Here is a 14,873-nt window from a genome sequence, read left to right as displayed (position 1 = left end):
TTAAACAGATATCTGCTACATTTTTAGCCATTGTCAAGTTAATTCCCACATTGAGGATTAAGCCTTTCAGCTGCACATGACTTTCTCTGCATTTCTGAACCTTTACCTTTACTTATACGTAGCGTGATGTTACACCAGTGCGACGACAGTGAACAACAACATCAAAAGTGACAACAACACAGCAGAAAAGAAGAATGGAGGACATCCAGCGCCGTACTGAAAAATGGAACAGTTGGGGCTGGTTATTTTGGTACGATTCCTAATGGAAATGCAAAACAAACCGTTGCACAGTATTTTGTTTCCGCGTCTGTGGTGACACTCAAGTGGAGTGAGACAGTGGCAAACTTTAGGTTAAGGACTTGCCCCCAGTTCTCTGAAAAACTGAATGAATTCAGAAAACCCAATGTTGGAGCTTGGTGACACTCGCAGTGTTCTGGCGACAGAAGTTACACAATGGCACAATTAACCCTTAGAGTTTTAGTAGTGATATAAAGGAGCAATAATTGTGCAGAAGTAAATAATCAAAAAACACCGTTTTTCTTTTCTTTTGGTTCATAAAAACGAGCCAGGTGAACTTTGAACGGTGATGTATTTTCCAAATTTCAACATCTTTTAAACATTTTGAGTACTTTTTTTCCATCAGATTGCCTAGGTTGTGCTAAAAAAAGGAACATAAGAAACTCTATATTACACATTCTCATACCCTCTGTATACACTGTACGTTTTGACATAGTAATGGAAAAAAGCAGCCGAAATGCTCTGTGTCCTAAGGGTTAAATATAATTATCCATTCACAGATGTTGCTAATGAGGAACTGCAGTAGTCGAACCTTTAACAGCGTCCCTTTGGTGTCTCCTCTTGTCAGCTCAATAGCGGAGCCCCACAACACGCTGTCCAACCCCGTCAACTCGGTGTCTGATCCAAGAGAGGTGGAGCTCACACTGTGCGTGCTGAGATAATCTGCTGTAGGAACAAGGCATACTGAGTGAACATGGTGAATGGCACTGCCTTTAGATTATACTATGTAGTTTTTAGATTAAATATTGTCCAATATTCAACAGACTGAAGAAAACAACATTGATTCTCACAGATCTACACAAATATCACCCAGTAAACTTTTTTTTTTTGTAAATAAAAATTATTTTTTTTAAAAACATTTCCATTCCCTCTGACATCGCGAAATCACATCGCAATTTCAGTCAAAAATCATATTAAGTCATATTCACAACTACAGCATACAGTATATCTGTGGCTCACGTTCAGAGGGAGACTCCTGGATGCTGCTGCCATGACTGTTGTAGCTGCAGCACTCGTGTCCTCGCACAGGAGACTCCTGACTCTGTGCAGCATTAGCAGAAGCCTGAAGGATGGTGATCAGGTTCTCTGCTGCAAAAGTCAAAATATAATATATATATATATATATATATATATATATAGATATAGTAAGTCAAAATGCAATATTATTAGGGGAAAAAAAACGTTTTTTTCCAAATGGCAACAACAATAATGCAATACGTCTTTGAATTTAGTTGTTTCCTTCAATACTGTGTGATATTGATATCTACAGAGAAACTGAAGACATTTTAAAATAAAACAAAGGCTCAGTATCTGTATCTTACATTGCAGCACTGATGAGCTTAAGGAATAATGTTGTTTTTCCAAACTCAACTAAAGTGAAAGTGAATTTCTTAGAGCCAGAATGAATTCTCTAATTCGATTAGGTTGCTTTATTTGGTGTCCAAGGAGGCCATATCCACTTTATAGTTGTTCACATAAAAACAACTACGTAATGTCAACACAACATGATCTGTGGATTACAAAATAGTATCAGTGTAGGTGAACCATGGTTGAATATTAGGGGTTTACAATAGTGTTATTATTTAACCAAAATAACACAAAAAGTGGAAAAAGTGGGGATGGGGGGGGGTGAGTAGTTATTTCACATCTGTGTAGAGATGAAACTCAGAGAGCGACACTGAAGCCACACAGCAAGAACCCTCACCTTCTCTGAGCGCAGCTGTGAGAAGTGAGGACGCCTGCTGTGGCGTCTCGCTGTCCGTGTCTGGCTGTACCAGCAGGTGGCGGTGTGGCACAGGCTCTGGTGAGTGGAGGGTTAACTCTGTGAGCTCAGCATACAAATGAAGCTTCTCCTCCAGGCTGCTGCAAATATGCTGATCCTGACCCAGCAGTGTCTCTACACAAACATACAGTGGAGTTTCGTCGATGATGGATTACGTCATGAAATCTGTCACGTTGATACACACGGGTAATTGTTACAGTGGCTCTATGTACTATAAAATGTCATCACAGATTAAGGAAACCATTGATTGTTTCAAGCGATTTTACAGCCCATTATTGTTATTGTGTTATTGTGTATTGTATTATTTCATTTACCCTGGAACTTGGTGATCTTCTGAACCTTGGCCTCCGCAGCTCGCTTAACTTCCTCTGACTCAACACTTCGTTCTTCCTCCTCCTCTTCCTCGGGACAACTGTAAACAAGTGGGTCAGATAATCAGTAACGCACACATATTCATACACACTACACTGACCCCCCCCCCACACACACACGTGTGCACACACACCTCTCCACAGCTTGACGTATGTGTTTCATCCATGCATTCCTCTCCTCCTTGGTGGTCGTGTGAACTTCATACATCTCTGGTCCCACTGAGGAGGCGGAGATAAGGAACATCCCTCTCTCCTCATTGGCGACTTCTCTCACAATGAGCTTCTGCAGGGGGATTACTGGAGGCTTCTGGTCCTGAAAATGTGGATAAAGCAAATTAAAGGGATGGAGAGAGTAAGAGAGCAAGTGTGTCTCCGATCTGAAAGGATTTGGAGCTTACAACAGCAGCGAATACGAAGCGCTGGTCTTTCTCTTGTAGGAAAACCAGTGCGTCTGTGAGCAGGAGTGCCAGAGTATCTGAAAACAGGAGTGGAAATACATGTGCACTGGTCATCTCGAAACAGAAAAAAAAAAAATCTTACCGGTATTGATGACATCATACATACCTTTTAGACGTCCTGTGGCAGTCTTCCAGTAGACCAGACCTTTATACTGCAGGTCCCTGTGTGAGCTGTGCAGGTTCTGTTTCCGGAAGACCTTGCCATTCTTCAGCTTGGCGAAGCTCTTGTTCTCTAGCCGGGCCAGCACTTCCTGCAGCTCCTGACACCTCACATACTTACTCACACTCAGGTCCACTGCAGCAATTACGTCACGGATTTGGGACAAGGCACTTGACAAGTCAGAGTGTTCTTGACTTCCCTCTGTCAAGGGAAAAAGTGAACAAGAAAAAAAAAACTGTTCAGCAATGCTGCAACGAAAGTTAAGATAAAAAAAGTTGAGGATTTTTCACACAATTACAATACATGCTAACCATGTGGCATCCTCATACTATGAATTCAAACATCTATAAACTTTTTCATTTCTGTTACTTGTATAATACATATCTACACGTCATTCTCTCTTGTGTGTGATCACCATAGGTTTCCCCTGTAGTTAACACAGTTGCAGTAATAGTAAGAGTGGTAGAAGTAATGTATGAGTAAATAATCAAAAAATATTAAAGGTTATTGATTGACAGTTTTAGGACAACATAGACCTGACCTACCCTGAGTGTAATGTAATATCCTCTCCAGCAGCACTGGATACTTGGTGATGCGCTGAGTCACCAGCAGAATAAATTCTGGCACCCCTCGCCGTCGCACCAGAGAGTTGTTGCTTTGTTGCTGTGAAAAGCAAAAATAACACTCAGTCAAGACATTTTACTGTAAAACCCTTTACTGTTTTGTTTTGTTTTTTAATAGTTTCCAAGTAACTTACTCTGACGAAGTTTTGCAGTTTCTTGTTCTGCTGCTGCAGCTCCTTAAAGACGTTGACAGCCTCAGTGTGGTGACTGCAGAACTCGCCGTAAACCTCCTTCATCTTCTCAGCATTTTCATCTGAGAACTGAGAGAGCACGCTGAGTACGCACGTACTGTGTCTATGCGTTTACGCGCACCAATGAGTGTTCGCCAACCTGTTGGAGCAGGATATCGCCGATGTGAAGGATGAGATAATCTTGGGGGTGGTCGGGTTGGCTTGCGGCCTGCCGGCGTTCCTGCAGCGCTCCGAAGAGGTTCCTGTGGAAGAGCAGCAAGGGATCCAAGCATGGGAAGATCCGGGCCACGCAGTCCATGTCCAGCTGTAGCTCCTCCAGCATCCCTCTCCTGAACACCTCTGACATGACCGTCAGGGTTTGGATGTGGTGCAGTTCTGTTTGCATCAATTCTGCAGGACACCAGTGAAAAGTTATTATGGTGACATCTTGTGAAAATGTTACCAGGTGCAGATGATGTGTTTATTTATAGAACCCACAGTAGCCTATTTATATTAACTATCAGCACTTAACATAATTTCATACAAACAAACACATGGAGAGAGTGGCTGTTAACCTTTTAAAAACAGATGTCTTTGGACTCAATAAGGATATTCTGTATGTATCGTGAATATTATCAGGCTTTCCATTGTTTTCAATGAAAATAAGTTCCAAATAGGGTCTGCTTTAGCCTTTCTGCATGGAGTTTACATGTTCTCCCTGTGTCTGCGTGGGTTTTCTCTGGGTTCTCCAGTTTCCTCCCATCGTCCAAAAAACATGCAGATTTGGAGCTTAGGCAAACTGGACAGTCCAAATTGAGTATGAGAATGAATGGGTGTTCTGTGATGGACTGGTCTACTGTCGCCAGACGTAGCAAAGGTTCTTTGGGTAAAGCACGTTTAGTTGTTGAAGGACAGACGAGAGAAAGAATCTCACCGTAGATGACATCCTGTCGTTTGACGGTGTGCCTGTCGTGTTGTCTACAGAACTCCGGACTTACTGCCAGACTCCATGACTCCGCATCGAGTCCCAGCAGGTCTGCTGACAAGTCGCTCATCAGAGGAGCATCAACAGCATCTGTGAGAACAATTAAAAAAAAGGGATGAGCCGATATGATACTATGAAGAAAAGTGATACTGAGACCTTGAATCACAGTCGTCTCTACATTGACGGAGGCATGTGACTCCTTTAATTCTCTTTCACTCACCCTGCGTAGCGATTGGCGCGTCAGTGGCGGGGGGAGTCGTCGTGACTGGTGTCCCCTCATCAGACAAGCTGTTAGAGCAAAGCGAGGCCGCGCACTCTCCGTCAATCCCCGCCGAATCACTCAGACGCCTGTGGCCACACAAATCACAAAGTTGATGGTGTGCAAAGGTTTTTATTTATTCATTTTATTTCATCGTAGGCTGAAGACGGAAAAACTACCCCGTAGGAGTTGTCACGTTTCAAAATGTCACACATGGAAGTATTGTTTGGATACCTGCTGTCGATGGAGATGGAGAGGCTCTTTGTGAAGGGAGCGACAGTGTCTCTTCTCTCTCTGGTCATCGCTGGCAGTGAAGAGGTTGAAGAGGAGGAGAGGAGGAAGGCTGGAGAGCTGTCCTTCATCAAGTCTGAATAGGAAATGAGGAGCAGCAGCGAGGTTCAGCAACACTTTGGACGCATTCCACTTCAACAAAACAAAAACTTCAAAAGTCTGTTTTGTGTTTCGGTGTTTTGTCTGCGTCTGTGCAGTCCCTGAATGCAGCAGCAACTGGCTTATACAACTCCAGGCTATTGATGTATATGATGTGATGATAAATACAGTTTGAAATAAACATTGGATTTGACCTTTATCAGACACCAAAACAGTGAAGACAGATCTTCACATTGAGAAATAACATGATTCTGCTGATGACATAGTATCTCGTCCCAATTACTAATACACAAACACACGTGTAAACACAATCCTGGACAGATCCCCTACCGAGAAAGATTAAAATTTAACTTGTTCTGAACCTCGGAAAAAAAACAAAAGGGAGGAGGGGAATGAGAGTGGAGGGTGAGGAGAAATGGTTTACTTAATACATGACATGTAAAACGAGGGAGGACAGGTGAAAACCACATGAATCAAAGACCAGAGGAGGGGAGGACACGGCAGAGGTGAGGTGAGGGGGGGGAGGGAGACACGTTGTAATTTCTCACTCACTCTGTGGGAGAGACAAGGTCTTGCTTTTCACCAGAAGTGCATTCCTCTCCTGCGGCTTCTGGGGAACGACATAATCATATTAGCGACAGCAGATGGAAATCACAGTTTTCTGTGGCAAATATCGACTTGCTGTGCTTGTATGACACGGGAGTCAACTCATGTCCAGATAGAACATTAAATAGACCCCCGTCTACACAGACAATACCCTTTTTGTTGTTGTTCATTACATTCCAGGAGTTCCTTTGTCTGTGCCCACCTCCTCTCAGTCGGCCTCTACTTTACACTGACTGATTCATATATATTGTTTTTGGCATCAAGCCTTTACTCCGAGTGTGAGAGGAAACACGAGGGGAGACATGGAAAGAATGACCTGCAGTAAAAGCCAGATTTGAACTTGGGATGTTGTTGCCACACAGTCAGTGGACACTTAAAGAAGAATTTTTGACAACCAAGTGATAATATGTGAACGTCCTCTGGTCATAACACGGAGTGGACAGTGGACAGAAAGTGTTAATACTGTAGTTAAAGGCAATATTTGACGTTTTTGACCAACGTTAACACAGCAGAGCCATGGTTCCATTACGTCTCGGACACAAATGGGTGAGTGTGAGCAGTGGTTTGATGACTTTCCACTGACGGACAATTGATGGAAACAGGATGCTTTATTCAAAGACTTTTAAAAGAGGGGCTCGCAACCAGACAGCAAAGGCCATATCTGTAGTGGACCAGTGGGGGAGAGGGGATGTTAAAAAGCTGATAGGAATCTTCCATTGTACGAATGTCATGTTAAGATATACAATATGAAGTAGAGCTGAACAACATTTTGGTTTTCATACAAAAATAGCCACGAGAAACCATAAGAAAATGACAAAGTTGTCATCCTTGCATCACAGCAGAGTGGTTAATATTCTGATGGTATCTCGCGTGGCGGCGCTCCATCTTGTTCTCACTCAATAACACGCCGTATATTGAACTGAAGCTCAACTTAAAGTTATATCGCAATCACAGAACTGCCGTACATGTCATTTAAACGGTCGTTCAACCCCAGCACGAAGCACAGAAGCATAATTCATGGTTCATCAACTGTTTTGATGATTACGGAAATACACTTGTGATGTTTGTTAAAACTAGGGAACACAAAAGTTGCAATTGGGAACGTATTGATTGGATTTGCAAATGACATACTGTATATAAAGTCCAAAACAACTTTGCAGTCTCCAGGATCAACCAAGGATTGTCATAAGTTATTTTCTCAAACTTGACGTATGGCCCAGAAAGAAAACGGTCACTGAGTTCGGCTCACTAAATAATTTGTCATCCTCGCAAATGTCTTGAAATATCTAGTTTACATGCACCTTTATCCATTTTTAAAATAAAAACACATTTAATAATTCAGGATGGATTTGTCCTTTTAAAAGTCAAGTTTTCAGATTCATCATGTGATGTTGGTAGTTACCTTTACACAGGCCGCAACTGACTCTCTGCAGCTTTTGTGGACGTTCAGGAAACAGCCTGCAGACGAAGGCAAATGATCATTTCAGTGATAATAAAAGCACGTGTCCAGATGTGTTTCTGCTGCGTGCGTTCTGCCACTCATGGTCGACGGTGACCTCTTCTGTGGGAGGGAGGAAACTGACTTCTTCCCAACATCAAGGCAACGCGAGCAAAGAGATTTACACAAATCCTAAACAGTTCAGCCACCACAAGACATCAAACAACAGAAACACTGACAATGTAATACTCACTGGAGCACTGCAGCAGCTCCTTCCCAGAAACAGACTTATCACAGGCCACACAGAGAGCAGGACCAGATGGAGAGACAGGAACAAACTGGTGTCCACTCACAGCTCCCGACTTCTCCTTCCCCTCTTTCACCTCTTTCCCCTTCACCTGAGAAACAAGTCATAAATATTCCTAATTTACTAACTCAGTGCCACGATATCAATTCAAAGTCAAAATTAAAAATAACACGACTCTGAGCCACAGGCAGAAAGAGACATGTGGTGGTCGTCTTCTTGCTGAAACACACCTGTTAAAGCTGCGTTAGTGGAGATAAAGAGGCCTCAGAATGAACTTTTCTATTTACTTGTTTAAGGTCCACGGGGACAGCTGCTGTTGTGGAGCTTTATCCTCTGTTTTATGTCTGCCATACGACAATGTTTATTTTCAAATGAGACTGTACAGGGAAGTCTAAGAGAGCGTGTTTGTTGTTTTTTTTTGACTGCATGTGTGCATCGCGCGTCTGTGACATACGTGGAAAAACGCCGTCGAGCACATGTACACGTTTATATAATTGAAAGTATACTACGGAATGTGTTTTGGTTCCTCATGCTGTGTGGAGGGGGGTCTATGTATTATGTAAGAGGATATTTTCTCTGTATCCCGTTGCTAAGACCTGTCGAGAGAGAATTTTCTCTCTTGCCAAATAAAGGCACAGTGAACATACAATGGCTCCCCAGCACAGGAATTCTGACCTGGCTTGTCTGAAAAGTGATAAACCTTTTACTGCTCGACTTTGGAAGAGTCTTCCAGTCTGACCTTTACTCCAAAACGTCCACGAAAGGGCTTTTTCAGTAGTCGTTTGATAGTCTTTCACACTATCAGCTATCTTTGAATAACCACAGTTCATTCAATCATACACAATGCTTAACAAATGTATTAGACCACCCCACAAAGAAAACTGAAATATTTTAGAAATGTTTCAAAAAGTTATTTATCTGGCAAAGAACAACCTGAATTCATCTTTTCATTAACTCACTGGGCTCCTGTTCATGAATGCAAGTAAATAACTATAATTTGTCATCTTAATCGTGAAATAATAATGTGCGTTACTATTTTTTGATGTTTTTTTTATTTTTTTACATTGGGTGGTTTGTTAAGCACTGTAGTATTCTTGCCTTTAATCAAAATACAGAATTAGACGGGGGTTTTTTGTTTTAGAACACACAGCTCAGATAATGTATAAAAGCTGGATATTAGCTCATACATCGTTACATCCAGCTGCAAATCCTCGTCTCCACTCACGCTCAGGCTATCACCAGCACCTCACCTTGGTCTTGTTGCGGGTGCTGGACATCCTGCTCTTTAAGAAGCTGAAGGTCCGGCTGACTTTGTACTTCTCCGACTCCACCTTGGACGGGATGATGTATTTATCCCACTCCTCATCCTCAATCCTGTTTCGGTGGCCAACATTTAGTCAGTGGTCATTTTTATTCACAGCTCTGCACATTATATTACAACTTTGGCTTATGGAACACCGCAGATTTCCAACTCAACATGCACACATTTACACAGGCAAATCCTTATTTCAGTATCTTTTAATATACTAGTTAATCATCTGGTTTTACTGGTGTCATGCTGGAATGAAAGAATGTCCAGACAGTCTTCTAGCCCCCCCTGCTCTACAGACTATTACTCATAACAACATGCTTGGCATGCTTGGAAGTCACTATGGACTCTAGTGGATACTATTTATAGTACAACCTTGACAAGATGCAATTATTAATGTGTCAGGTGTCTGCAGCAACGTATGCTTGTTGCATTAGACATTCTCAGTGCGAGGCAGCAAAACAAAGCAAAGAGAGTAAAAAGAAACATGACATGCAACATCACATTCAAACCTACATTGTGATATTAATTTAATAATATTTTATGTCCACAAGGTTAATGGATGAGTTGGAGAACGTTTTTTTTTTGCTGATGGGGTTAGAATGAGTTAAGCCACGCATGCTTGGCCGCGGGGTTGTTTTTGCTAAAACATACTCTTTGAGGAACTCTGTGAGAGTGAGGTGTTGGAGTGAAGCGCTGCTCTCCTCCTCTGCTGACTGGGCCCGCTTACGGAAACCCAAAACCCTGCATGGATATAACACACCTCAGACCAGGTTTTTGAGCGTCCGCTCATCAGGAGACACAACAATGTGTGTGTGTTTGAGTGTGTGTGTGTGTCATCTATGATTAAAGGAACGTTTCACCGATTTGCACTTAGCTTTGTATTACTAGAATAGAGGTAGCAGCTTTGAAAAATTGTGCTTCCCAACCTCAGTTTCCCCTGAGTTGAGAAATATCTTCCTTCTTTTCTTTATTACATGCCCACCAGTGATACTTGGTCCTGTTAGCGTAACTGTTAGCAAAGATGGCGGACATTGTTTACATTCTGGGAATGTGGTCCCGCCCCCCTACGAGTGGGGAATTAGCGTTGCAATTTCAAGCCTTGTGTGTCACTGGTGGGCACGTAACAAAGAAAAGGAATGAAACTGAGGTTGGGAAGCACAATTTTTCAAAAATACTACCCCTATTTTAGTAATACAAAGCTAAATGCCAATGGGAGAAGTATTCCTTTAAGTCTACAAACCTCTTCTAGGCCTGGTGAAGTATTCACAAATGCACTTATTAGTGCTACATTTTTAGTTGTAGTGAAGGACATACAATTTTGTGAACAATGGATGGATCGAATTATTGTGATCAGTCTGATATTAACATTAAAGTGTTAACATGGCCTATTCTAAGACAACAATCAATTTATCCAGTACGATAAATGTGATCTTCAAAAGTGTTTGCACTGCAAAGTTATTAGCAAACAAGAAGCATATTAGCACATGATAAATGTATGAGGCTGTGAGATGAAGTAAACAAACACATGAATATGGATTATGGTAGTTGCCGGAGAAAACAAACATTTTCCCCAAGGACTGGATGGTGAGTCAGTACACGCGGTAAAAATGTATAGAATACAGTATACAACGCCAGCATCGTCCATGTGATCCAGAAACGAGTAGGACGATTCTGAGGTTTTGTGTCCAGGAAAACCCTGGCTTTTGCCGTTTAGTGTTTACGGTTGTTTTTGAGGTTGCAATCAAAGCCTATTCCTGCCCCGGTCTATGTCACATCCTGCACAGTCAGACCCCAACCACACAGTTCACCCTGGAGATACACATACACACACATGCAGACCCAACTGAGCCAACCTCTAACCACTCATCAACACTGATACCAAAAAAAAGGGAGGGGCAACTTTGCAAGACCCTGCACAGTCCAGCGGATCTTGCCTGAACTCATGGAATTTCACACTGGTTTTACCTCTTTTCTCTCAGCGTCTCTGTCTGGGTGAACGCTCTCTGCTCTGTAACGCAGCGAGACAAGAACGAGCAAATTAGCCCAGGCAAAAAGACATTTTAAGACATTATTACAATCAGACAAAGATGAAGACATTATTACAATCAGACAAAGATGAAGACAATAGTACAAAGTTAATCAGCTGATAAGGTCAATAATTCCAAATGAAATTGAGTTAGAAATACAAGAATCCCTCAAGCAGTCAGTATCCCGCAAGCCTCTACAGAGAGAGAACAAACAGCAAACAAGTTCTGCCTTGGAAATCCAGATGACAGTAAACATGGAAAAAAATAAAAAACCAAGAGTGAAAGAAAAAAGAAACCTCAGAGTAGAAACAACTGCTCCTACAGATCAACTATCAGAGTTATGTGGAGAACATTTTTCCAAAGCCTTGGGATATAGAAATCTTACAGATTCAGACCTTTATTTGTGAGTCATTTTTAGAGATGGGATTTTTATTAAGATGACTTGGCATTAAACTTTGGAGAAAGTGTGTTTTTGATTAACCAGCACGTCCAAAACACACTCCCATTTACATTGAAAACGTCTTACCACAAATTAAGAGATGCACAATTATGGCCACAACGAGAAAGGCTGCTGTGTACCGTTTTACATCCAAAACATTTGTGACTATTGAAAAACCCGTTTCACTCTACTCCATTTACTTCCATGTAGAGAATGTGTTAAACATAGGCTGAAATGAATTCATGTCTGAGGCATGTTTGGCGTGTATAAACATAGCAAATGTTTTATTAAATGCACCAAAATGAGCCTTTTAATTGTGCAGCTCTTGATAATCAGAAGATTGTCCCATAGTTTGTCCCCAGAAAGAGCCAAAAAGACGTAGAGAAGTGTGTTTCACCAGCCAACCAACCAGGACTGCTCTTGTACTTACTAACTTGGTTGAGACGAGTAAGGGATTTAGAGAGAAATAAAGCCTGAAGTAGAGAACGACTGCCGCTGCTGAACGCACCATCTATGTGGGACAAAGCAGGGCCTTAATGCTGCACACTCGCTCGCACAGAGGGACTAGTGGTGCTGTACCAAAGTCGACTGTTGCAACACACCACATACAACACATACGCTAAAGAGCTCATTTACAACACGTGGCCTCCCCCCCTCTTTAGACATGTGGCACATGTGTCCGTTCAGCTGGCTCCTGAGAACAGAAAGGTCACAGGGCAAAGGGGTCAAAGATCACTCACCTTCTGCCAGGTCAGTGACGGCTGCGTCTCGGTTTAGCAGCGGCCTTGATGGCTTTGCTTTGGGGGAAGAGTAGGAGTAGGAACGCAGACGGACTTCCGCCTCCTCTGGGTTCTGGATGAGCAAGGAGATCAGACGGAGCAGTAAACAGATGTTTACAGGTTCAGTTGTTAAAAAGACTGTCAGCAGAATCCTGACAGACTAACGTCTGTTGAGGATCTTGGTTTATCAGCTGATATTTGAATGTATGACACTGTGCTCCCTGTGTTTCTGATGTTGTATTTACTTTATAGCTGCAAAATAGTCTGCTAACAAAAAACTAAAAAGTTAAATGAATGTAATGGAAGTATGGTACACAGATGGCCTGTGTAATTTGATGCTATCAGCTAACTAATTACTAAATTGGTCTATAAAATGACCAAGACAACTGTTAAAAATCAAGATGTGAAGGTGTGTGGACTGTTTAATTAAAGGGATTGAACAAAAAAACAACAACACATTAACCGTTGAGGAATTATAGGCATTTTCATACATTATTTTCCATTTTCAGGGGCTTAGAAATAATTGGACAATTAACTAAAAAGGAGTTTCATGGCCAGACGTGGCCTGTTACCTCACTATTTCCTGTCAGACCAAGCAGATAAAGGTCTGCAGCTGATTGCTAGTGCTGAATTTGCGTTTGGTGGCTTTTTACTGAAATGATCAATATGATGTCCAAAGATATGTCAATGCAAGTGAAGGAGGCCATCATTCGACTGAGAAACCAACATAGAGTGGCCAAATCAACAATTTGGTGCATTCTTTAAAAGAAGGAATCCACTGGTGAACTCAGAAACAGCAGAAACCCTGGAAGACCATGGAAGACAAGTAAAGTGGGATGAAGGCAGAATTCTTCTGACGGTGAAGAAAAACCACTTTACAACATCCAGCCAAGTCAAGAACACACCTGAGGAGGTCGTAGTTGTGTCATTGTCAAAGTCGACAATCAAGAGACACTTCATGAATGTAAATACAGAGACCAGTGATAACACTCGAGAACAGGAGGGCTAGATTAGAATTAAAATTTATCAAAAGCCTACAGAGTTCTGGAAAAAAGATTCTCTGGACAGATGAAACAAGGATGAACTTGTACTAGAATGATGGGAAGAGAAAAGTCTGGAGAAGGAAAGGAACAGCTCATGGTCATCAGTCAAACATGGAGGAGGCAGTGTTATGGCAGCGCAAGTGGACCAGGCTCTAAGTGTACAGGGTTAGAGTCCGTTCTGCTCAGACTCAGCCACATGTTGCAAAACTGACAGGACAACATTTCTCCATGCAGATAGATAATGACCCAACACATGCTGCAAAAGCATGCACAAGAGCTTTTAAAGGTAATGAAATGTGAGCTTTTATAGTCATAAATGTTCTTCAGTGACCAAGTCAGTCACCTGAGCTCATGTTTTTCAGTTACTGAAGGCTGAAGGCTGCAGTAAAGGCCTGGCTTAGAATATCTAGGGAGGAAAAGCATTTGGTGATATCCATGGGTTCCAGACTTCAGGCAGTCATTTCAAAACAAGCCTTTTATTTATCATGATATGAGTTTGTCCTATTATTTTGTAGCCCCTGAAAATGGAAAACAATGCATAAAACTGCTTATAATTTCTCAGAGTAAATGTGATTCCTTTGTTCAAACCCTCACATGAAAGCTGTCCACATTTGTACCGATGGTGTACCTTGGTGGGCGTCTGTGTGCTGTTGGACTGCATGCAGTTTATGTCCGGAGACGCGTTGAAAGAATCCCTCTCCTCTCCTGAGCTGGAGCGCAGGAATGGCTGCTGCTTTAAAGAGGAGCAGGGGTAGGAATGTCCCAGTATGTCCTCTTCCCCACTGTCACACTCCAGACTAGGACTATTTATATAAATACACACACAAACACATGCTTAGGTTATGAGCCTGCAGCTACAATATTCCGCAATGGCTGTATCTCGTTTTTTTTTTTGGATGTTATGGTATCAGACATTGCATGAATGAAACTGCTAAGTTTCTGAAAGTCTGACGCCTCCGACTGGTCCACAACAGCATAATAACGTATTGACCTTCGCCATTGAGCACAGATGAGTGCAGACGATCTATAAAAATCATCACGAACAACCACCGACAGGCCGTCGTCGCACTGTACATGTCTCAGCACAGAAAAAGCTGCAGCTCTGAGGAAATTGGAAGGAATGTTCAGCAACTGCAAAACAAACAGCTCAATCGTGTCCAGACTTCCTGCCATTTTCCGCACCTTCACTGACAACAATCACGGCATGGGAACATCAAAAAGTGCTTCTGCTAACATTCCAAACATCTGATACTGCTGTCTCAGTGGGATGAAGTCACTGGACTGTTTTGTGATAAGACATCATCACTGAGGAATAAAGTTGGCCATAGTGTAGAGTTTTCTCATTAAAATAAAAAAAAAACCCAAACTAAATCAGTTGTGAGGTGTTCAACACTATTTCATAATAAAAGTGAATTGGATTTTTAAA

The 14,873-nt window shown here is 42.0% G+C and overlaps 1 protein-coding gene across 8 annotated transcripts in view; it reads right to left on the bottom strand.

Moving 5' to 3' along the window:
- Nucleotides 1–14,873, bottom strand: part of LOC131464630 (rho guanine nucleotide exchange factor 28-like) — a 37,439-nt gene that overhangs the window by 3,415 nt on the left and 19,151 nt on the right. For 3 of the 8 annotated variants that reach the window (XM_058637218.1, XM_058637220.1, XM_058637224.1), the window contains 22 exons: nucleotides 14,076–14,250; nucleotides 12,366–12,477; nucleotides 12,056–12,136; nucleotides 11,125–11,167; nucleotides 9,811–9,900; nucleotides 9,098–9,221; nucleotides 7,794–7,938; nucleotides 7,505–7,560; nucleotides 6,049–6,106; nucleotides 5,341–5,473; nucleotides 5,068–5,195; nucleotides 4,797–4,937; nucleotides 4,023–4,273; nucleotides 3,827–3,952; nucleotides 3,615–3,732; nucleotides 3,016–3,270; nucleotides 2,850–2,926; nucleotides 2,586–2,764; nucleotides 2,395–2,492; nucleotides 2,003–2,194; nucleotides 1,258–1,386; nucleotides 830–963 (listed from right to left, as the gene is read on the bottom strand). In XM_058637218.1, coding sequence (XP_058493201.1) covers nucleotides 830–963; nucleotides 1,258–1,386; nucleotides 2,003–2,194; nucleotides 2,395–2,492; nucleotides 2,586–2,764; nucleotides 2,850–2,926; nucleotides 3,016–3,270; nucleotides 3,615–3,732; nucleotides 3,827–3,952; nucleotides 4,023–4,273; nucleotides 4,797–4,937; nucleotides 5,068–5,195; nucleotides 5,341–5,473; nucleotides 6,049–6,106; nucleotides 7,505–7,560; nucleotides 7,794–7,938; nucleotides 9,098–9,221; nucleotides 9,811–9,900; nucleotides 11,125–11,167; nucleotides 12,056–12,136; nucleotides 12,366–12,477; nucleotides 14,076–14,250 — 2,845 coding nt within the window. The remainder of the gene's footprint in view (nucleotides 1–829; nucleotides 964–1,257; nucleotides 1,387–2,002; nucleotides 2,195–2,394; nucleotides 2,493–2,585; nucleotides 2,765–2,849; nucleotides 2,927–3,015; nucleotides 3,271–3,614; nucleotides 3,733–3,826; nucleotides 3,953–4,022; nucleotides 4,274–4,796; nucleotides 4,938–5,067; nucleotides 5,196–5,340; nucleotides 5,474–6,048; nucleotides 6,107–7,504; nucleotides 7,561–7,793; nucleotides 7,939–9,097; nucleotides 9,222–9,810; nucleotides 9,901–11,124; nucleotides 11,168–12,055; nucleotides 12,137–12,365; nucleotides 12,478–14,075; nucleotides 14,251–14,873) is intronic. The other 5 variants (XM_058637222.1, XM_058637226.1, XM_058637219.1 and 2 more) reach the window with 4 other exon arrangements.

Source organism: Solea solea, chromosome 8 (genome assembly GCF_958295425.1).
Source record: "Solea solea chromosome 8, fSolSol10.1, whole genome shotgun sequence".
In the NCBI taxonomy this organism is placed as follows: domain Eukaryota; kingdom Metazoa; phylum Chordata; class Actinopteri; order Pleuronectiformes; family Soleidae; genus Solea; species Solea solea.
This window is presented reverse-complemented; position numbering and strand designations above follow the sequence as displayed.